This window comes from Diorhabda sublineata, chromosome 7 (genome assembly GCF_026230105.1).
Source record: "Diorhabda sublineata isolate icDioSubl1.1 chromosome 7, icDioSubl1.1, whole genome shotgun sequence".
In the NCBI taxonomy this organism is placed as follows: Eukaryota; Metazoa; Arthropoda; class Insecta; order Coleoptera; family Chrysomelidae; genus Diorhabda; species Diorhabda sublineata.
Window position 1 is genome coordinate 744,337 of NC_079480.1, and position 20,296 is coordinate 764,632.

General features: G+C 30.0%; 6 protein-coding genes across 7 annotated transcripts; 3 read left to right on the plus strand and 3 right to left on the minus strand.

The window, feature by feature from the left end:
* Window positions 1-27: 27 nt before the first annotated feature.
* Window positions 28-9,437, minus strand: LOC130446800 (stromal membrane-associated protein 1-like). Its single transcript, XM_056783268.1, has 6 exons — window positions 9,231-9,437; window positions 8,830-8,989; window positions 8,428-8,777; window positions 5,600-5,823; window positions 5,235-5,420; window positions 28-5,179 (listed from the first exon to the last, which is right to left on the minus strand). The coding sequence occupies exons 1-6, from the start codon at window positions 9,346-9,348 to the stop codon at window positions 4,925-4,927; spliced, it is 1,293 nt and encodes a 430-aa protein (XP_056639246.1). The 5' UTR covers window positions 9,349-9,437; the 3' UTR covers window positions 28-4,924.
* An 82-nt stretch (window positions 9,438-9,519) lies between these two features.
* Window positions 9,520-10,768, plus strand: LOC130446803 (RNA-binding motif protein, X-linked 2-like). The gene is made up of 3 exons (XM_056783271.1): window positions 9,520-9,772; window positions 9,828-9,980; window positions 10,174-10,768. The coding sequence occupies exons 1-3, from the start codon at window positions 9,759-9,761 to the stop codon at window positions 10,712-10,714; spliced, it is 708 nt and encodes a 235-aa protein (XP_056639249.1). The 5' UTR covers window positions 9,520-9,758; the 3' UTR covers window positions 10,715-10,768.
* Window positions 10,705-13,143, minus strand: LOC130446802 (mitochondrial tRNA-specific 2-thiouridylase 1). The gene is made up of 5 exons (XM_056783270.1): window positions 12,967-13,143; window positions 12,752-12,917; window positions 12,512-12,696; window positions 12,234-12,460; window positions 10,705-12,186 (listed from the first exon to the last, which is right to left on the minus strand). Exons 1-5 carry the CDS (start codon window positions 13,040-13,042, stop codon window positions 11,656-11,658), a joined length of 1,185 nt encoding a protein of 394 aa, XP_056639248.1. The 5' UTR covers window positions 13,043-13,143; the 3' UTR covers window positions 10,705-11,655.
* A 448-nt stretch (window positions 13,144-13,591) lies between these two features.
* On the plus strand, window positions 13,592-14,694 carry LOC130446804 (N-alpha-acetyltransferase 40). Of its 2 annotated transcripts, XM_056783273.1 has the most exons (4): window positions 13,617-13,705; window positions 13,760-14,085; window positions 14,140-14,175; window positions 14,230-14,694. In XM_056783273.1, exons 1-4 carry the CDS (start codon window positions 13,700-13,702, stop codon window positions 14,537-14,539), a joined length of 678 nt encoding a protein of 225 aa, XP_056639251.1. In that variant the 5' UTR covers window positions 13,617-13,699; the 3' UTR covers window positions 14,540-14,694. The 2 variants fall into 2 exon arrangements, with proteins under 2 accessions (XP_056639250.1, XP_056639251.1); XM_056783272.1 differs by having other exon boundaries at window positions 13,592-13,705; window positions 13,760-14,175.
* Window positions 14,695-15,229: 535 nt separating this feature from the next.
* Window positions 15,230-17,165, plus strand: LOC130446806 (trafficking protein particle complex subunit 13). The gene is made up of 7 exons (XM_056783275.1): window positions 15,230-15,349; window positions 15,402-15,655; window positions 15,706-15,830; window positions 15,892-16,106; window positions 16,280-16,506; window positions 16,560-16,660; window positions 16,716-17,165. The coding sequence occupies exons 1-7, from the start codon at window positions 15,316-15,318 to the stop codon at window positions 16,981-16,983; spliced, it is 1,224 nt and encodes a 407-aa protein (XP_056639253.1). The 5' UTR covers window positions 15,230-15,315; the 3' UTR covers window positions 16,984-17,165.
* Window positions 17,118-19,706, minus strand: LOC130446805 (tubulin--tyrosine ligase-like protein 12). Its single transcript, XM_056783274.1, has one exon. The coding sequence runs from the start codon at window positions 19,372-19,374 to the stop codon at window positions 17,578-17,580; it is 1,797 nt and encodes a 598-aa protein (XP_056639252.1). The 5' UTR covers window positions 19,375-19,706; the 3' UTR covers window positions 17,118-17,577.
* Window positions 19,707-20,296: the final 590 nt, after the last annotated feature.

The following is a 20,296-nucleotide window of genomic DNA, read 5'->3' on the forward strand; positions in this document are numbered from 1 at the left end:
TTGACAAGTGAATTTTAGGTTAGTATACAAAGAGCTAAATGAACATTTGTTTGTCATTACTGAGAGCAGGTTACTGACAATTTCAGCTTAATTTGCGCAAGGAAAATTATAATTTTCGCATTTCCTTTTTCAGTTCTTGGTTTTATTTCGTTAGTAAGTTTCTAAACAATAATTTTTTGTTGTATCTAACGACATAAGTAATTACAAAAATTGTTTACTATGATATATTGCCGTTTGATTTAGATATTTTGACGAATTAGAATATTCACAACCAGCTGAAGAGGGAGAAACTAGCTTGAGTCCTACTGCGGGTGCAATTTTACAGCATTTGAACCCAACTCAATAGATGTAGAACCACGGGTTTTTAGTTTCTTAACAAGCATCGCCTCGACCTCCAGTTGAGAGCCAAGGGTAGAGGAGAGTTGGAGGTCGACACAACCTTAGAATTTGAGGTATTTAAGCCATGAACTGCCTCAGCAGCCTCTCTTCTTTTCCACACCACTGCTGTTGCGGTATTTAAGTTGGGCTATGTCAAAAGAACCAGTCGGAAAGTTTCAATAGGTAGAAACCAATGGTTTGGGGTGTAATGGTTTCTGTTTGTTCAAAATGTCCTTTGTAGCAGTCCTCCTCATACCCAAGTAAGCTCCAGAGGACGGTCACTTTAGGATAAAGGTCCAACAGTTCCTTGAGGGGGTAACTCGTGATGTTAGAGTCTAAGATCATGATTAGATATCACATTAACTAGTAGGTTCAGTTGCCTTTTGTTTGTTTCCGTATTTCTTACTGGTAGAGTTTTTATATGAAGAAAGTAGGGGTAGTCGAAATAATTTTCAACAAAAAATACTTCAAATGTTTTATTTTCAATATCAGCGGGTTGTTTTTAACAAATCCCCGTTCCATATTTTTGTTTCATACAATATATTCATATATGATAAAGAAAAAATTACATACAATATACATAAGCATTCAATATTTACCATCGTTCAAAAATTTACTTATTTTTCATCATATTTATAAAATAATTTGTTTAATACAAAGATCTTCACAAATATCAAAACAATAAACATAATTTGCATACTAGATTCTAATATTGAAAAATTCGTTTAAAATAATACATCTGCATCATAATTTTGAAATGTGTATCATATTGCAACAGTTCCCTCGAAAAAAAATTCCCCAAACAAAAATACAAAATACATTAACCTTCGATGAAGTAGTTGAGATCCAAAATTCGTTTTCGCAGCATTTAAAAGTTTTCCAATTAATTTTCAACAACTTTCCGGACTTGTAAACGTTACAACTGTACCATAACGTGAAAATCTTGTTGGAAATTACTCCGATGTACCAAATTCAATCAATCCGATGACTTCTAATTATCAAAATGTCAAAATTACACAAGAATAGGTATAAAATTTACAATCTGCATGATATAATGATGAAAATATCACAAAATCTATAGAATTATCAAGATATTAGACACAATCATCCCTTCAAACATCAAAAATCTTCACAATGACCCGGAAGAACCTTTCGTATCAACAACAGTCATTCGATTGTAAAGAACAGAGTGAAAAATTTCCAAAATTCATGGTGCAATTAACGTATCCATCTCCAATAGTATTCTACATATATATATATAAAAAGTGGTTGCACTCGGTTTTTACAAACTAAAAAATAAAAAAAAATAAATAAAATATTCCGTTTTAAACCCGAGCACCTTATAATATCTCATGTCACGCTCACTTATATTTCCTAAATAAAAACAGCAGGAAACAAATAGCAATTTCGTTTAATTTATAAAGAATCCATGAGGAATTACCATTTAAAAAAATCTACCCTGTCGACAGACATAAAGAACGTCAACGAAAGCAAAATTTCAATTCTGGGTCAAACTGTAACAAAAAAAGTTACACAAACGTCCGAAAATGAGGTTTCTTCACTGTAAAGTACAATTAAATTTTTTTTAAAATAACAACACTCATTAATCGATCGCTTATAAAAGTTTTTTCAAAAATCTAGTTAAATGAATGAATGAAAATCAAATATATGGAGGTAAAAATGGAATTATTCAAATTAGGGATGAAATTAGTACACTAAATAAAAAAAATTTACTGTATAACTTTCAGAAATAGTTAAATAGAAAAACAATTGAAAAAATCAAAATTTTTTACATAAATATAAAACCATATTCAAAACTAAAGTTTCATTTGAAATTTGAAAATAAAATTTTAAACCATAACAAATTTTTTCAACTACAAAACGCATTATTAGTTACTACAATTCCACTTCGTGTCAATATACGCACTTTTTCTAAACATATATATATATATATATATATATATATATATATATATATATATATACAGTGTGATCCAAAAATGTTTGGAATAATTTGTGATAAGAAAATTCTATACCTATCGATGATAAACGTACTTAAATAAATTTTCGACGTAATAGATACAATAATATTGAATCTTAATCTAAAGAAATAACTGAAATTTAACTTTCCCTTAAATAAAAAAAAAAATGTATATTCCTAGAATTAGATAGAAAACCGAATCCTAACCTAACTTTTCGTTTGTACGCTTGACCAAACAAAATAGTGAAAACTTATTTAAACTACAACAGAATAAAAATTTTATTTGTAATAATTATTTTATTTACGCTTTATTAGCCTAAATCGAATTAAACCTGTAAAACTAATTAACTAATTTTAGTAGGAATATCAAAAATGATTTTCAAATTATTACTACTGCTACTAAATTTAAATCGAGTTCAAGTTTAACTCGTAGTCGATGAAATAACCACAACTTAAACTATAAACAAACTTTTAATCCGAATATACTTTGTGGAAATTAGTTTTTGGAAAATTTAGTTGTTTTTGGATCACACGCAATTGGAAATTGCTGTCCGAAACAGACTATCGACTAAATTATTTATAACGAAACGAAAATTTCAAAGTTTAACTCTTAAATAATCGAAAAGGAAACTTTTGAATATGGACAAAAACATTTTAAACGTTATTTTTATTATAAAAGCTGTTGAATTAAAAAAATCATAGATAACAAAAAAAAACCAATTCGAAAAGTTATAACAGTAAGTATTCGATAGAAAATTACTGAAAATAAACCAAAAGCTAAAAAAAATAAGTAAGAAATAGAAAAGTGAATTTGATAAGATATGAAAATGTTTGCCAGAAATAGAAAAGCGTGGAAAAGTTACGAATACCCTAATCGAATCTTGGAAAAGCATAAAAATAAGACGAAAAGAATTTTATGACCAAGTAGATCGAAAAACTAAAAGTTATACTAGTAGATATCAAGTAGAAAAATGGAGTAGTCCAGGAAACTCTGGAGGAAATGCATGGAAAATGGATGTAAGAGGATACATAGTCCCGGACCCTTGGGGATAAGGATAACAAGTATATGTAAACTCAATAGCTATGAAGGTACATATCGGTGGAAAAATAAGAGGTAAGAACCATCCAGGGGAATTCACAAGCAATATGAATGACAAAAATTATCAAAAATATCAAATAAATCCATAAAAATCAAGCAGATTTATACTCAAAAGTTAACAAAGTACCTTTCGGTCAAAAAATAAAAGTTAGGTCTAGTTAGGAACCGTCCAGAGAAAATAGGGTCAAAATCAAGACAAAAATGAGTGGAAGTCAATCAATCACCTAAAAAAGGCAAAAGGAAAAGTTAAGACAAAGAAAGAGTGTCCAAATGAAACTTTCAATTTCTTGAATTAAAGTTCAAGTTCAAACTTATTTTGTAAATTTGCAACTGATCCAAGAGGAAACTCTCAAAGTTTTGGCGAAAACCTACTTTTTTATCATTTATTTTGAATCTAAAAAGGAAAAGATCAAGTAGATGTATACTCAAAAGCTATCAAGTACATATCGGTCAAAAAATAAGAGGTAGGTCTACCTGAGAACCTTCCAGAGGAAATAGGGACAAAATAAAGGGAAAATAGTTGAAAACAAAAAAAGTGTCCACTCTGATTTTTTAAATTAAATCAATCAATGACAAAATTCATCCTTTCGAGTCTATACTAACATCATTTAGTGAATTTTCCATTGATGCAAATTTAATTACTTGAACATTCAAGACATTTTAAAATAAAAAATTTCCAAAAATTATAAGCGAATCGATACAAAGCAAGTTGATGGAAACTTCAAACTTAGTTAACGAGTAGATAAGCAAAAATAACAACCAAAAATTCAATACTTGTTGGGGGGATAAGAACAAAGTGGAAAAAAATCCTTGGAAGATAGAAAAATATTCACTAGGGGTATAAAGCATTGAAAAATTGATGGAAAAGTATCGATAACTATAAGACTTTCCGACTAAGTAGATAGGCACCTAAAAGCTATAATAATACACAATCTACGAAATGTTTATAGAAACCTGTCGTTATTTTAATAAAAAATCATTCTTGTTACCTTACAATTCGAAAAAACCTACCATCTATAGACAATTATACGCGCTACAGTTTCTTGACATGATTATTAAATACCGTAACACCCACACGAACTTTTTTCTTCTAAATTTAGTGTTGCAGTTACCCAAAATATACTATTTAATGCATTTCGTTAACGTCCTGTACATTTGATTTATCACCCTTAATACCTATGTCGATAATGTCGATTTTATAACTTGGAATCCTTAATTTGGAACAAACATAATTGGTACTGTCTTTTATCCCTTTCAAAAAGACTTCTAGTATTGTCAAATAGCCTAAAAAACGTGAAAAATTAAAAAAAAAATGAGTAACGATTTTATATGAGATTAAAACAAAAAAAGACGACACAAATTAACAAAAATTGAGCAAATAAATACATGACAATACCCTAAAAAATGAATATATAAATTTTAAATGATTAAAAATCGACATTATAGAAAAAAAAATGGTAATTTCCTCAGTTACTCCACAAATTTCCCATCGATGTCTGTGGGTGAGGGGATCTCATGTTCAAATTGCTAAATTGCTGCGGTAAAGTTTGATTAAAAAATGGATTTGGTGTTGATTGTTGACCCACTAGATTAGGCGATTGGAATTGTTGAGGAGGGTTGAATTGCGGGAAGGTCTGATGCGGCTGTTGTTGAGGGAAACCTCCGAATGAGTTATTAACAAACTGGTTACCCGGCGGCTGATTGGAGTTAGGAGTGAAATGCTACAATAAAACAAACATTATAAAACCAAAATTGATACGTGGAAAAACGCGTTACCTGGACTTGATTTTGTGGCGGGCCTTGCGGATACTGCTGCTTAAACCAATTCTGTTGCTGCTGTTGTTGAGGCCACTGACCAGATCCAGGCATTTGATTCATTCCGCTACCGTTTTGCAAAGGAAAACCAGCAGTTTGGAAATTAGGCGAGCTTCCGAATCCTTGGAATCCCCCTTGAGGACCAGGCTAACGATAATAACAATACAAACCATTATTTGATAGTAGGGTTCATTACAATTTGATTTACACATTTTTCTTTAAAGAAAATGATCAAATCATAAATTGAAACGCTTAGGAGACTCACGCAAATGATTTTGTTTGAATTAAAGAAATCACAATACGATAAATGACATTTAAATCTTCACCTGTGGAAATTGGTTGAAATTGTTACCGCCTGGCCCATTACCATATAAAGCCATAATACTATCTTTATCTAATTTAACTTTTTCCTTTTCAGTAGGTAATACTTGATTGAAAAAACTTTCTTCCTCCTTTTTGACAGAATCAACTGTGTCTTTTTTTTCTTGTTTAACTGCCGATGTAGGTGCAGACACGAAATTACTAAAATTATCTTCGGGATTTTGTAAACCTAAACAAATAATATATTATAGTAGTGGTCGGTAAAACGCGGCTCCAGAGCTCTTTGGTTCCTTTGAGTGCGGCTTTGGTACCCACAAAATGAGCAATAATATTTTCATTTAGAAAAAAGTTAGTAAAAAAAAATCTTATTTTGGTAAATTGAACATAATCAGTAATGAGTGTCTCATAACATATATTTTTATATAATTGTGGAATTGTCGATACCGTTGTGGAAAATCAATTATTAACAAGAACAATTTTAACCAAAAATAACTAAAAACCTTACCTAAAATTTGGGACAGTTTGAAACATGCACACAAAAATTTTTGATGACATAACGACACAACAAACAACTTTATTTAGAAATTTATTTTCGAGATGACTTGATTTTCACTAATAAATGCCATGGAAACTATGTAGTCAGTTTTTACAGAAGAAACATATCATATCACAAAAAATCACTAAAATAGTTATTAAGATAAAATACTAGCTATGATAAAATTATAGGATCTAAAAATGATTAATTAATCAATAATTAACATAATAAACACTTTTTGTGTGACGAATAAGAAAGTCTATTACTTGAATTAGTATGTGAGTCAATTTTTTCAAACTAATGTTTGAAAAAAAATAACTAAAAACGACAAATATATGTGAATACAAAATGGACCCTGTTTGTTTACAATTTATGCAGTTCGATTTTACGTCAAAAGTATTGATTGCAAATGCTACGATCTGATTAATCGGGAATCTACAGGAATACCAACTTAAAAAATTCTGGTTTAAAAATAATTTAGTGATCAAATTCATTTCAATGTCTGCAGAAAATATCGATTTTTAATATATCGTTATAAGTGTTCTATCGATATATTGTAGAAATGTATCGATATATCGTAAAAGATGTATTTTTCGTGTTTGTAATTAGTTACTCTATAATATTAAATATTTGACAGGAGTTTTATGTTTACTTAAGTTCACGATATTTGATATGTAAATGTAAAAAATAAATAGATGAAATGTATCGATTGTATATGTCGAAACTAGATTATTCGATATCAGGTGGAACAGATATATCGTATTCATATATCGATATTTCTTTATATATCTCCTATCTCCATACCCTCAAAATCCCTTATGTCAAACTTATTTATTGGCGGGATGATCAAATTTTTATTACTGATAAATATCATTTTGAAATGTGATTTTAGCCAATGTTGTACTTGTTCATTTCCTTCACTTTTGTAACAAAAATTCAATACAAACAACGTTTTCAACTTATCACAAATGCATTTTCCAAACGTTTATTCGCGTTTTTTAGGTTAAGGATTGATAGTGCTGCAAATAATTGCGAGATATGTTCAGTAACAGTTGGAAAATATAAAAAATAGAATAAAATAAACAGGAAATTAACGGAAAGTTGGAATATTGTAACACGATTTTATAAAATCATCACGAAATATTAAAAGGTACATTTAATATTATTTTTTCAACTCGACAGCTAACTTTAACGTTTTTGAATATTAAATTTATAATTAACGAACCTGTAATATTCTTTTTTGTAAGATTCAATTACTCCTGATAAAAATATAATCAGGAATATGACGTTTTTAACAAAAATTTACAATTAAAACAACTTTTATCAGATTTCCTAAAAGATAAAAATAATTATTGCTAGCAACAATAATTATATTCCAAGTTAGTAATATTTTTAATATTTCAAATGATTAAATAATCTTATCGCAAGTATATATATGATTAATAACAAGATATGTGTTATAACGAATAGAAAACTCTACGGGTGATTAACAATTACCTAACAATTAGAAAAAATTAAGAAAACTTGTAGTTACGTTAAAATAAAAATTTTATAGTATAGAACAATAGTATAAAAAATTATTGTAGCTGTTTAGGAGTAAAATATGATCATCTGTTGTATATAGGGTACTGGTATATATACAGGGTGACAAATGGGACGTTGTCTAAAGTATATGCATCTTTTTCCCCTCTATTTTATTGTATAAGTCTGGGTAGGTATATTCTAGGTTCTACTAACAAGGCCAACGACGAAGGGAACGCTCTCGCCAGAATTAAATCAACAAATCCACTAAAGGGCATAGAAACCATTCTAGATGTAGCCAAAAATGTTGCTCTCAACCGTCTGCTCACAAGGCAGACTCCCAGGAGATGGATAAAGAAACACCTGACATGAAACAAGCTAAATCACGCATAAATAAACCTTCCGTCTATCTTTTACCAAACAACTACGTACTCCAATTAAATAGGTGCAAAATTCGACTAATAACTGGCATTGATATATATTAATTAGTTAAGTTACAAAATAACAGGTTTTTTCAAATCTATACACACTGTACATTTATATCTTTTATAATCATATAAAAATATGTTTTGTAGCAAACATTTATTAGACAGATCTTAGAAATGGGGCCTTTTTATTAAATACTATATTAGTACAAACTAAACCACTATGTAAATGTGTTCAAATGGCTTACCATGCGAATTGCATGTTTTTTTTTTTCAATTTTTCTTTGTTTATTAAATTAAAATATCAATTTTTTTCTATTTAGACGATGTAGAACGTAGTACAAACACTTACCTAATAAATCACTATCTTTCTTCTCCTTCTTATCTTGTTTATTAGTATTCTCTACACTATTAGCAGACCTGGTAGGTTTGGGACTGGGGTTTGTAGGTTTAGGTAATTGGGGTACTTCTACAGCCCCTAGGGGCTTCTTTTCAACTATAGTTTTCTTTTTACGTTTGTTCCTTTCGATCTCCTCATCTATCTCCTTTTCCCAATTGACTTTCGGTAATGGGGGAGCTACCCATTCGCGGGCTATGTACTTTTTATGTTCATATTTTGCTCTAATGAACGTCTCTAAACTAGAGTCACTTTGAGGACGTCGAAAATTATCTGGAAGATTTGCTTCATATACTGCTCGAGCTCTAAAATACTACATTGAAAACGGAATATATATTTTAAAATTTTATTATTTACCTAGAATTTCCCATTTGTTGTAAAGAAACCACTTGTTCAGGGGTCCAAGAATCTAAATTTACTGATTTTACCTTTGAAATATGTACCCCTAAATTTCTGTGGATTCCTGCACATCTTATACATAAGAATACCCCTATATTCCAAGAAGCCCATCTAGGTCCTGAAATTTAAAGCTTCCTAAATCAATTACCTTATGGTTATACATTTGAAAATTGAAAATTTTCATTCAAGAAACAATATAAAATGAATATGAACGCCCCCCAAGTGGTAACTATATTATTTACACTGGTATCTATTCTTTAGTCATCACGATGTATATTTTAACACTGAATATTTTAAATACTGATAACATTCTGTTATTTGATACTAAAAAAAATTATAATTAAAAATATTAAAATTACCTTTAGAGTCGCAATCCACGCAATATTTATTATCCTCGTCCCTTAATAGAGTATTTAAAACTGACTGGCATTTATCTTGTAATTGTTTAGCTTTATCTTTTTCTGGTTTGGAACCCATTTTTTTTATTTAATTATTTATAAACACATAAAAAAGTTCATAAAATTGACAACTACGGGGTGGTTGCCATTCACTAAACGTCACTGATCAAAATGCGCTTGCGTCATCATTTCGATTTCAATAAGAAGGGTGGGGAAGGAATGTGTTCAACAATAGCCTTGGTTATCTTGTGGACACACCAATATTACTTTGGATTTGTTGAAGAACAAGTTACAATTTTATAACAAAAGTTTTTAGAATGAAAAAACCTCAGATATTATCGAATTAATTGTAAATGGAAATAAACATTCTAAACAATTTTATATAAAACCTGGCTGACATCATATACTTCTGAAGCTGCGTACAGAAGAAGAATTTATTTTCATATTGAATTTCAAAAATATTTTTATAATAAAAAATATTAAGTAAAAATGAATCCTTTAACGTAAGTTTTTCCCCATTAGATTCAATAATCAATATATTTAATATTTATTTTTTAGTAACATGAAAAATGTGTTGAAACTGAGCGAAAATGAACTGGTTACAAAAAACAAAACTTCTTGGCATGATCAGTATAAAGACAGTGCTTGGATTTTTGTAGGCGGCTTACCATATGATTTAACAGAAGGAGATATTGTTTGTGTTTTTTCGCAGTGAGTATTCTATGAATTTTTATTTAAAATTAGCTCAAATTTTCATTAGAGATTAAAAAACGCTATAATGTATAAGTTTGTGTTAATATTTAATTGTGAACTGACAAAATTTAGTAATACACGAGGATTCAACCAGTAAACATTAATTAGAACCGCACAAATATGTCCAGTTATGCACGAGAATGTTTTTAAGGTATGGTGAAGTAGTGAATATAAATCTTGTAAGAGATAAAGACACAGGAAAATCTAAAGGATTCTGCTTTATTTGTTACGAAGATCAAAGATCAACGATATTAGCAGTAGATAATTTCAATGGTATAAAGTTATTAAATAGAACAATAAGAGTAGATCATGTATCAGATTACAAAGTACCTAAAGAAGGTAAAAAAACTGACGAAGAAACCAAACAACTGTATATTGAAGGCTGCGCCCCTAAACCTATTGCGCCGAAAATAAATGAAAGCCCTCCAAGAGACTTTAGAGAAACAATCGCAGACCAAATTGAAGCGGATATTAAACTACCTCAACGTTTACCTATTTATCCTATAAAAAAAGAAAATGAAGATGTAAAAGTTGAAAATGAAGATGATGGTGCTCAGAGGGATAAAAAGAAGAAAAAATCCAAGAAGAAAAGTAGAAGTTATAGCAGTAGTTCTAGTGAAGAGACATCTAAGAAACACAAACATAAGAGGAGAAAAAAGGATAAATATGAATCAAAAAAACAAAGGGCTTAATTATTTTATTATCGTTTGTATTTGTCTGTATTATAATTATAAGAAAAACATGGACTTTGGCGTTTTTTTTAAATTTTAGCTACCCCTAAAAACTAATTATTTAACAGCCTTTCCCTCCTCATTGAAGTATCGAACCTTCTTAGCATCCAAAAGGACTTTTTCATGTTGTTGAGACTGAAAATTACCAGAAACTGATAAGAACTACCACGAAACTGTTAAAAACCCACAACATGAGCTGATGTTGGAGTATTTGAGGCTGGTACTGAATCCTCATCACCCCTAAGCGCCCGAACTCCAAAGTCATTGAGTAAAAGCTGATATGGGAGTGTGAAAGAGAACATAAGAAGAATTATAGTTTTTTTAATCTGGGTTTTTGGTTACACGTGAATCAAAAAAACAAGAGGCCAATAGGTACACCAGGAAAGGATAATAAGTGACTTTCTTTGATGTAAGAAAATGCCTCTACAAGATAGGATATCGAAAAACTGGTAGAGAAGCAGAAAATGAGCTTTCAGAAGAACTTTGCCAAATTGTTGAATAAGAAAGGAGACAAAATTATCAAAACTGAGAATAACTACCACGAAATGGTATATGGATGATTCAAAAACCAGCACATGAGCTGATATTGGGAGTATTTGGGGCTGGTACCGAATACTCATCATCCCTAAGCACCTAAACTCCAATGTGATTTAGTAAAAGCTTATATAGGAGGGTAAAAAAAGCATTAAAAGAATTATTTGGTCATACATGAATCAAAGAAAATTAAGTGAGGAAGGATGGTGTCTTCTCGAGTTGAATTTCTCCAGAAAGTATTTACCTAAACTCCTCACCAGGAGAATAAAGCTTTGGTTTAGCTAGTTCTAGAATTCCTAGTCAATGCAAGCATTTGTAAAAAAAATGACAACATGGACAATGAGAAAATGAGATAAATTAAATACATTTCAAATTTGCTCTGTAATTATTTCAGTTTCACTTTTTTCTTTATATTTATTTACATCATAATCATAAGAAAACCTAGAAATTGGTGTAGTTTTAATTTTGGCACTCCCTAAGCATTCCCCATTTTTTGAAAACACTGCATATTGTCCATTGGTTAAGGCTCTCATTTCCTCATCAAGTTTCACCACTAAACCATTTTCGATTTTACAAATTTGGCAACGTTTCCAATTTTCCGTGTGCTGAAATTTGAAGTTACATTCCAAAATATAGTTACATTGTAACTCCGAAGGCTCCGAATGGATCCAGTGAGGCTCTCCAGTAAAAAATAAATCACTATGGAGAAGAGAGTGGTCAGTACCGGATGCTACGTATATTATATTATTTTCCACATCTTTCCTTCCCACGAAATAAGCTACAGGAAGTCCAGATATTCTCGTTCTTTGTCCTAAAGTCCATTTGTGTATACCTTCATGTTTTCCAACAACTTTTCCTGTATTTATATCAACGAAATCCCCTGATTTATCTGGAATATACTGGATACATTATTGGTTATAAATTAGATCAAGTTTTATTCACTTACTTCTTTGATGAAGTCTTGAAAGTTTCTCGAGCCTATGAAACAAATACCCATACTTTCAGGTTTTGAAGCAATTCTTTCTAAATCATTATCTACTGCCAATTGTTTTACTTCTAATTTCGTCAAATTTCCTAATGGAAACATCGTTTTTCTTAACATCTCTTGCCTCACTTGACAAAGGAAGAAAGTCTGATCTTTTTTACTATCTTTTGCCAACAATAGTTTAACAGCTGTAAACATTTGATTGAATACTTTCGGTATCATATTTTATTACAATTCACCTTTATTTGATTCATATTTTTCTAAAAATCGTCCAAAACTACTATTAGCGTAGTGACCAGTTGCGATTGCATCACATCCTAGTTCTCCAATTGCATATTTGTAGAAATAATTAAATTTTATATTTCTGTTGCACAGAATATCCGGATTCGGTGTATTACCCGATTCATATTCTTTAATTAAATCACTAAAAAGCACCACGGATTAATGTATAAAAACTATTCTCCAAATAGATATTTTACCAAAACACTTCATTCCAATACTGTTTCACAAAATTTACATGATTTAACTTAATTCCTAGCTTATTACATACAAATTGAGCATCTTTAAAATCTTCTTCGCTGCTGCAAACTCCCTTTTCGTCTCTAATGTCCCAATTTTGCATAAATACGCCCTGTACATTGAATCCTAAATCACATTATGGTGAAAAACCTGTTTTTTAACAATGAAAATTTACCTTTTCTTTTCAAAAGCAACGCCGCTATTGAACTATCAACACCCCCTGAAATTCCCACAGCAACTTTTTTAAACATGTTTAAAATATTTTCATATCAAATTTAAATGAAAACCCTATTTTCATACCCTAAGTCGATTACACATGCTCAGTCTTTATTGTCAGTTTCAATTGACATATGTAATTGTCAGAACTGACGTAAGCCGCGTTCAGTATTATTCGTAAACTGATCACTGATCGAGTTAATCGGGTTATAGGCATGATCCTTTCTGTTAGAACATTAAGTAAATGACAGGATGTTTCATTTGTCTATGGTCTTTTGAACTTTACAAATTATTTATTCCCCTTGGCTCCCTACCATTAATTTTCATGAGTAGCGTCATTTTTTGGCTATTAAAAATATATTGTTAGTATCAAACTTTAATAACAATTATTAAACATCTAGAATCTATTACACAATCAAATACGTATCATGGAAGAATTAACGCGGAAAAAGTAATAAAAATCAAAAGTTTTTGTGGATCATGTTTTAAATTTAAATTTTCCACCGAAAACGCGACGTTTTCAACTTACTTTTATTAGATGATCAAGGCTATTACAGTTTAACCTTGAATTTTCTATTTGACATGAGAACGACAGCTAATTTTTTTTGTAGTGGTATTGGTGTCGTATTACCGCGCTTATTTTTATGTTTACTAATTAATTTTATTCAAACAATTGGTAAACAAATATAAAAATGGGGGTATGTATTAACATTATGTTTGTATATAATGTATCTAATTAATATATTTAACAGAGAAAAACAGCAGCTAGTAGTGCTAAAAGTAAAGAAAAACGTATGCAAAGAAAAGAGGAACAAAATCGGATAAGTCAAGCTATGGCCGTTGTTGCCCAAGCTAACAAATTAGAAGATCCTTTACAACCGTTCCCCGTATTTAGAAAATTTAATAAGAATGGTTTAGAAGCGGAATTATTTGCAAAGAAATCTACGAATTTAGATGAATTTATTAAAGAATGGAGTTTCAACTTGACTAAGAAAAATATGCAGCTGAAGTATGAACAATGCTCTTGGGGTTGGTGTGATTCCAAGAAGCGGGAGGAATTATTTGACGAAGCTGCTTGGTATCTTGTAGCCAAAGGTCTAGATGGAACTTTACTCGGTTTTTCTCATTTTAGGTTTGATATAGATGAGGGTCAGGAAGTATTGTATTGGTAAGTCCAAGTTTACAATTTCGAGTGACTTGTGCAGAATATTTGCGTTTTTAGTTATGAATTACAATTGGATCCGTCTTATCAAAGAAAAGGTTTAGGTAAATTTATGATGCAGGTGTTGGAACTTGTAGCTTTTAAGAATAGTATGAAAAAAGTCGTTCTAACAGTTTTAAAAAATAATCAATCTTCAAAGTTCTTTAAAGCACTCAATTATGAATTAGACGAATCATCTCCTATAGATGATGAAGAGGAATCTTACCCCTACGAAATTCTTAGTAAAATAAATAAACGATTAGTGCCCCATCAGTCTCCGATGAAGGTGAATTCTCATCATTGTTGTTCAGGACACGATCACCATCACTGACTCATTTTTAAAAACTAATATAATTTCAAATTGTAATTTCTATAAAGTAAACATATTTTAACTTTGATAATTTTTATTATGACTACAGAAATTTAAATGGCATGAAAAAAAATGTGTAGATTAAGATACTATTCAATAAATAATTTACAAAGGTCCGCCGTTATTTATAATAGCAATTTCTTGTTCATCGATGGCTTTCCTTCTAAACCTAGCGGGTAATTGGAAGTCCCACAATTCTACCTGCGATTGTTGCTGTTGAAGATTCCCCCGATCTTTTTGTTTCATAGCGGCTTCGGGTTGCGATTGCTCGAGTTTAGAAGCCCCGTATCTAAATTTAATCAGTCTATGCGATAATTTTGGGGTAAAAGATACTGATCTTTTTGCTACGTAGGTCAGCATTCTCTTTTTAAACTTTTTTTACTTACGATTAATGTTTTTAATTATGTCACAATTACCTTGATCATATGTCATTCTTCTTCTAACATAAGTATTTTGTGTCATACTTATTTCGTGTATAGGCGTATCATAGACGAATTATAATAAAAATAAACAGGAATACAGTTTAAGTAGAAGTAGATATTATAAACTACGTGTATTAATAAGTTAATAATCGTTTATTAACTCAATTATGTTAAATAAAAAAATTGAAATTGTATTTTATTTATAATAATTGTAGTCATAGTAGATCATATCGACTCGATATGAACCAAATAGAAGAAGATGAGAATTTAACCTAAAAAAATTATAAACTAAACTATACTTAAATAAAATAAAAAATGGAATCAGAGGAACATTTATTATCATTGAAAGGTAAAAATTAAACATGCTCAAAGCTTTACAATAAGATTTTAATATATTATAGTTATGAGGTTAACAAGACCTACTTTAGCAAGTCCGTTTCCCATTACTTGTGACAGCAAAGATTTACCAGGAAACTTATTAAACAATGCATTACAACAAGATCCTACATCTGTAGAAGGTACAGAGACACTATGCGCAGGACAGTTTTTACTACTACCACAAACACCTGTTAATATATACTTGGGGGAAACATTTTCTAGTTACATTTGTGTGTATAGTGAAGATAATAAACCTGTGAACAATATAATGGTTAAGGTAAATTAAAAAATGTTATATTTTCAATTAATATCAATAATTTTAACTAGGTTGACTTGCAAACGAGTGTTCAAAGAATATCTCTGTCTTCTAACCCTCCAACTCCTCAGCTTCCACCTGACAAGACTGTAGATATTGTTATACATCATGAAGTTAAAGAAATTGGAACGCATATGTGAGTCTCTAATAAAAAACGTGTTCTAAATAATATATTTGAACTTTTAATTTATATGTAGATTAATTTGTGAAGTTACATATCAAACAGCAACAGGAACACCTATGTCATTCAGGAAATTTTTTAAAATTATGGTTTTAAAACCATTAGATGTTAAAACGAAGTTGTATAATGCTGAAAATGATGATGTGTATTTAGAAGCTCAAGTTCAAAATATAACTGCTGGTCCTATTTGTCTTGAAAAAGTTGCTCTCGATGCATCACATTTATTCAATGGTGAGGAGTCTATATTGATTCAATCAATTATTAATATAGGATTAATAAAACTCATGAAATTAGATTCCTTTCTAGGATTATCGAACATATTATTTACTTCAACTACCTTATTCATATGTATCGTAATTGTATGAGTATTAATGATGGTTATAGAACCTAGGAAATTGTTTTAGTGACATCTTTGAATTCAGATACAAAAGGTGACAGTATTTTTGGTAAAATGACAATGCTTAAACCGCAAGCGATTTGTCAGTTTCTATATTGTTTAACTCCAAATGAAAAATTAGCGTCTGATTTAAGATTATTAAGTGGAGCAACAAATATTGGTAAATTGGATATTGTTTGGAGGTCTAATTTGGGGGAACGGGGCAGGTTACAAACTAGTCAATTACAAAGAATGGTAAAAAACTTCTATATGGAAATTATGTTACACTACTTTTTTTTATCTTTTAGAGCCCCGAGTATGGTGATATCCGTATGACTATAATAGAACTTCCTAATTTTGTATCTTTAGAAAAATTATTCACATTCAAATGTAAACTTATCAATAATTGGTAGGTTTATATTCATATCTATCACAATTGTTTTTTTATTAATTTTATGTTGTAGTGAACGGACTGTGGATTTAATGATTTATTTGGAAAATATTGAGGGTATTGCTTGGTGTGATATATCTGGTCGGAAATTAGAACCTTTGCTACCTTTGTCACATACCGTTTTAGAATTTAAATGTATACCCTTATTACCAGGACTAAGAACTATTTCAGGAATTAAATTACTCGATACATTCCTCAAAAGAACTTATACTTACGATGAATTGGGTCAAATTTTTGTTATTGTTGATGATGGAACAGAAAGTACTGAAAAATTTAACTAATATTCAATTTTACACATCTAAATATATATTTTTAAATAAGCTTTTTTTCAGCATTAATTTTAATTATATACATGTATATATTAAATAAAAACTAGAATTTAATATTATAATTGTAAAATAATTATAAACTATTAGAAACTTTGAATTTTATTGTTAATTTTGCAATAAAACATTTCAAAATCTTTAGTTTTCATGTAATAGTGTCGATTAAAGGCTAAGAAGAAATAGTTTGATGAATTAAATACTGGAGTAGCAACCTGAAATGATCTCAGAAGACCTGAAGAAATTTAAAACTTCAATGTGATAAAAAGCTGTAGAAAGCAGAGGAAATCAATCAACAAGATTGATAAATGCCCTGAAGAGATTTGAAAATTCAAATAGAACAGCATTCTCTCAAAAGAACTTCATCAATATGAGAAAAAAACTAAAGAGATTTAAAGGAAATTTATTTTAAATATGTCAGAAAGTTTTTTTTTTCATGAATCTACCTCAAAAACAAATATCTAAATAAAAAAATTACACAAATAGGATGATTTAAGAAAAACACAACATGTATCTCAAAAAAATGTTAATATTTATGAAACAAAATATAATTTATAAAGGTAATATAGTATCACATTTACGATCCAAAAATAAAACCCCAAAAATATCATCATAAAAATCTGGGTAGTAGTCGCAGGCCCTAGCACAATCAGGAACGAAGTTAACTTCTAAAATTTTCGGCTGAATTTCTTTGTCTTCCGTCCACTCCAACATAAGATCAACAGCATACAGAGACCTCGATTGAGGACTGTGTGCTATTCCACAAGGAGGTTTTTCACTAATAGCACATTCTAATACTTCCTTCAACATTTTAAATATGGATTGTTCCACTTTGTTCCAATCATTATCTGGATATTGAATTTTCCAATTTAATATGAAATCGTTACATTTCATGTGTTTCAATTGAACGTTTTCAGTATAGTTCATAACAGTAAAATGCTTTTCATAATCTTCAAATTCGTTCAACTCGAAAGGTTTATTTGCAAATCTTAGAAAGAAGTTTTTGTAAACAAAACATTGAAGCGGTTCTACACTTTTGAGTAATATAACGTACCTAATATCGAATTTAACAGTGCCTTCACATTCAGGTCTGTAAAATAACACTGGATTTGTTATATATTTTTGAACTATTTTCGGACCTGTTATAGAAACTCTTAAAATATAATCTAAATTATCTGTTATATGCATATCTAAGCTTCTGGCAAGATTGTAAGGTTTTACTATCCAATAGTTTTCCATACCGTCCGTTTCCCTTTTTTGGTAGTAGCTTAAAAAGTTTGGAAGTTCTGTTAATAAATTGTAAGTTATTGGTAACCAGTTTTGATCGGTTTTTCTTCTACAAGTTATACATAACAGATCTTTTACTGTTAAAACGTATTCGAATGGAAATTGATTAATAAATTTGTGAGGGGTTTCACTTAACTTATTAAAATCTTTAAAATGCTCCGTAAACCACATAATATCAGCATCATCTTCATTATCTACTATTTGAAATCTATTGCTATGTAAATGTGAAGTAACTAAGCTATACTGAGAATACACTTTCAAGACATCACTTACATTTTTTTTATTTTGTAAATTATCTAGATTTGGTAAACTTTCTTCACTATGACCACTAAGAAAATATTCTTTTGAAGGTACCGGAGGGATTATACTAAAATCTTCAAACGATTTATGTACCCATGGTAATAAAATAGCTTCTTTTCTACTTGAATCTTGTACACCTTCCGCATAATCTCTACATATTATATCATCTTCTTCGATATCTGTTATAGGAAATAGTAATGAATACGTAATTTTTTCATTTATATACACAAAAGGTACAATTCTACAATTTGGTTTATCACTATGTGTTACAGCAGTCCCGACTTCATCCATTATATACCAAACTGGCAAACTATCTTCCACATTAACAGTATTACGAATGGAGTAATAATTATTTATTTTCCACATAAGATTGAAGAGTTGATCGACGATTTCATGTTTATCTTGACTGGTATCCAAACCAAATACGTCGCAAAGTCTTTCTCTAAGACCGGTGTGCGATAAAAGTTGATTTCTTGCATCTTGGATTCTGTAGGTCCATGCGTGATCAATGAGATATATATGTTCAGATTCTGTAGTTTTTATATTTCTTGTTGCTTGAAGAATTAATCTTGATTGGATAACGTCTTCTCCCCCATCGCTATCATCTTCAATTCGTAATAAATCAAAAGCGGAGCTGGCATCAAAAGTTTCATTCATTAATTTTATATATAAAGTTCTCCACAAGTATTTTGGAATCCCCGAGGACACTAACTGATCTTTGTGAATGTTAAGAAAGTCTTCCATTTTGGAAATATGGACCATTTTTTATTATTTTTTTTTCTGCAAATTTCAGCAAAAATAATTTAAATGTTAGCCATGTGTACAAATCTTCTAGTTTTATAATAATGGTCTCGATAGATGTAACGTAAATAGTTAGCTACCGAAATCTTGTCGTGAATTTATCGATGGACAGTTATAAAATTGTAAGTGCAATTTAACAACTGGAAATTAAACTATAATTCAAACTAAGAATAAGCAAAGCTGCTGTATTTTATGGGTCACAGTTTAAACTGACGTTTTCGAAAGACAAATTAACAAATTTAAACAATAAGTGGGATAATAGAGTGAATAACTTGTTTTCTCGACGCGTCGACAATATTAATAATCGTGGAGTTTAGGTTAGGTTCGGATTCTTCGTTTCATATTAAATTGAAGTTTAAACTACGTCGGTAAACGTTATCTATAAAACGCGAAAAAAAAACTTTATCTGTGGCTTACAGTGACGTTTGAGGTTAGAACTTCATTTGTAAAATTGAGCCTAATGCAAGTTGGCTTTTTCCAAAAAAGGCCAAATTATAAGTCGTTCCTCCCTACTTAAATGTTATCTATGTTCGTTTCAGCTTCATGTTATTTTTACCTATAATTTTAGAAAGTTGATTTTAAATCTGAAGTAATTGTGAAACTGTAATTTAAGTTTGTAGTGGTATATTTAGGATATGTAATAATAATAATAATCCGAATTTATATTTGTTTCAATTATCTTAGTAATTATTTGATTTCAAGTCATGCTGTTTAAGGGTTATTACCCCAAAGTTTACTCCACTAAATGGTGAAAAGTCAGTTATTTAAAGCGATAAATACACGAAGGGGATAGTTTTATTAATTTTGAGGATGAAGCTAAAAAGTATCGGCTATAGGTGCATTGCCTGGTTCTGGTGCTCTTACCTTATATTGAACTCCATGA

Excerpts from the sequence above, each read along its gene's own strand:
- LOC130446803 (XM_056783271.1), top strand. Across the intron at positions 9,981-10,173 it reads ATTGTTTGTGTTTTTTCGCA|GTATGGTGAAGTAGTGAATA; the intron begins GTGAGTATTCTA and ends AATGTTTTTAAG.
- LOC130446805 (XM_056783274.1), bottom strand. The coding sequence starts at position 19,374 with ATGGTCCATATTTCCAAAATGGAAGACTTTCTTAACATTCACAAAGAT.
- LOC130446804 (XM_056783272.1), top strand. Across the intron at positions 14,176-14,229 it reads GGTCAGGAAGTATTGTATTG|TTATGAATTACAATTGGATC; the intron begins GTAAGTCCAAGT and ends TTGCGTTTTTAG.
- LOC130446802 (XM_056783270.1), bottom strand. The coding sequence starts at position 13,042 with ATGTTTAAAAAAGTTGCTGTGGGAATTTCAGGGGGTGTTGATAGTTCA. Across the intron at positions 12,461-12,511 it reads AAAATATGAATCAAATAAAG|CTGTTAAACTATTGTTGGCA; the intron begins GTGAATTGTAAT and ends AAATGTTTACAG. Across the intron at positions 12,187-12,233 it reads TTCAAGACTTCATCAAAGAA|TATATTCCAGATAAATCAGG; the intron begins GTAAGTGAATAA and ends TAATGTATCCAG.
- LOC130446806 (XM_056783275.1), top strand. The coding sequence starts at position 15,316 with ATGGAATCAGAGGAACATTTATTATCATTGAAAG. Across the intron at positions 15,831-15,891 it reads AAAGAAATTGGAACGCATAT|ATTAATTTGTGAAGTTACAT; the intron begins GTGAGTCTCTAA and ends ATTTATATGTAG. Across the intron at positions 16,507-16,559 it reads CTAGTCAATTACAAAGAATG|AGCCCCGAGTATGGTGATAT; the intron begins GTAAAAAACTTC and ends TTTATCTTTTAG.
- LOC130446800 (XM_056783268.1), bottom strand. The coding sequence starts at position 9,348 with ATGGGTTCCAAACCAGAAAAAGATAAAGCTAAACAATTACAAGATAAA. Across the intron at positions 8,990-9,230 it reads CGTGGATTGCGACTCTAAAG|GACCTAGATGGGCTTCTTGG; the intron begins GTAATTTTAATA and ends TTTAAATTTCAG. Across the intron at positions 5,421-5,599 it reads ATTTCAACCAATTTCCACAG|CCTGGTCCTCAAGGGGGATT; the intron begins GTGAAGATTTAA and ends TATTATCGTTAG.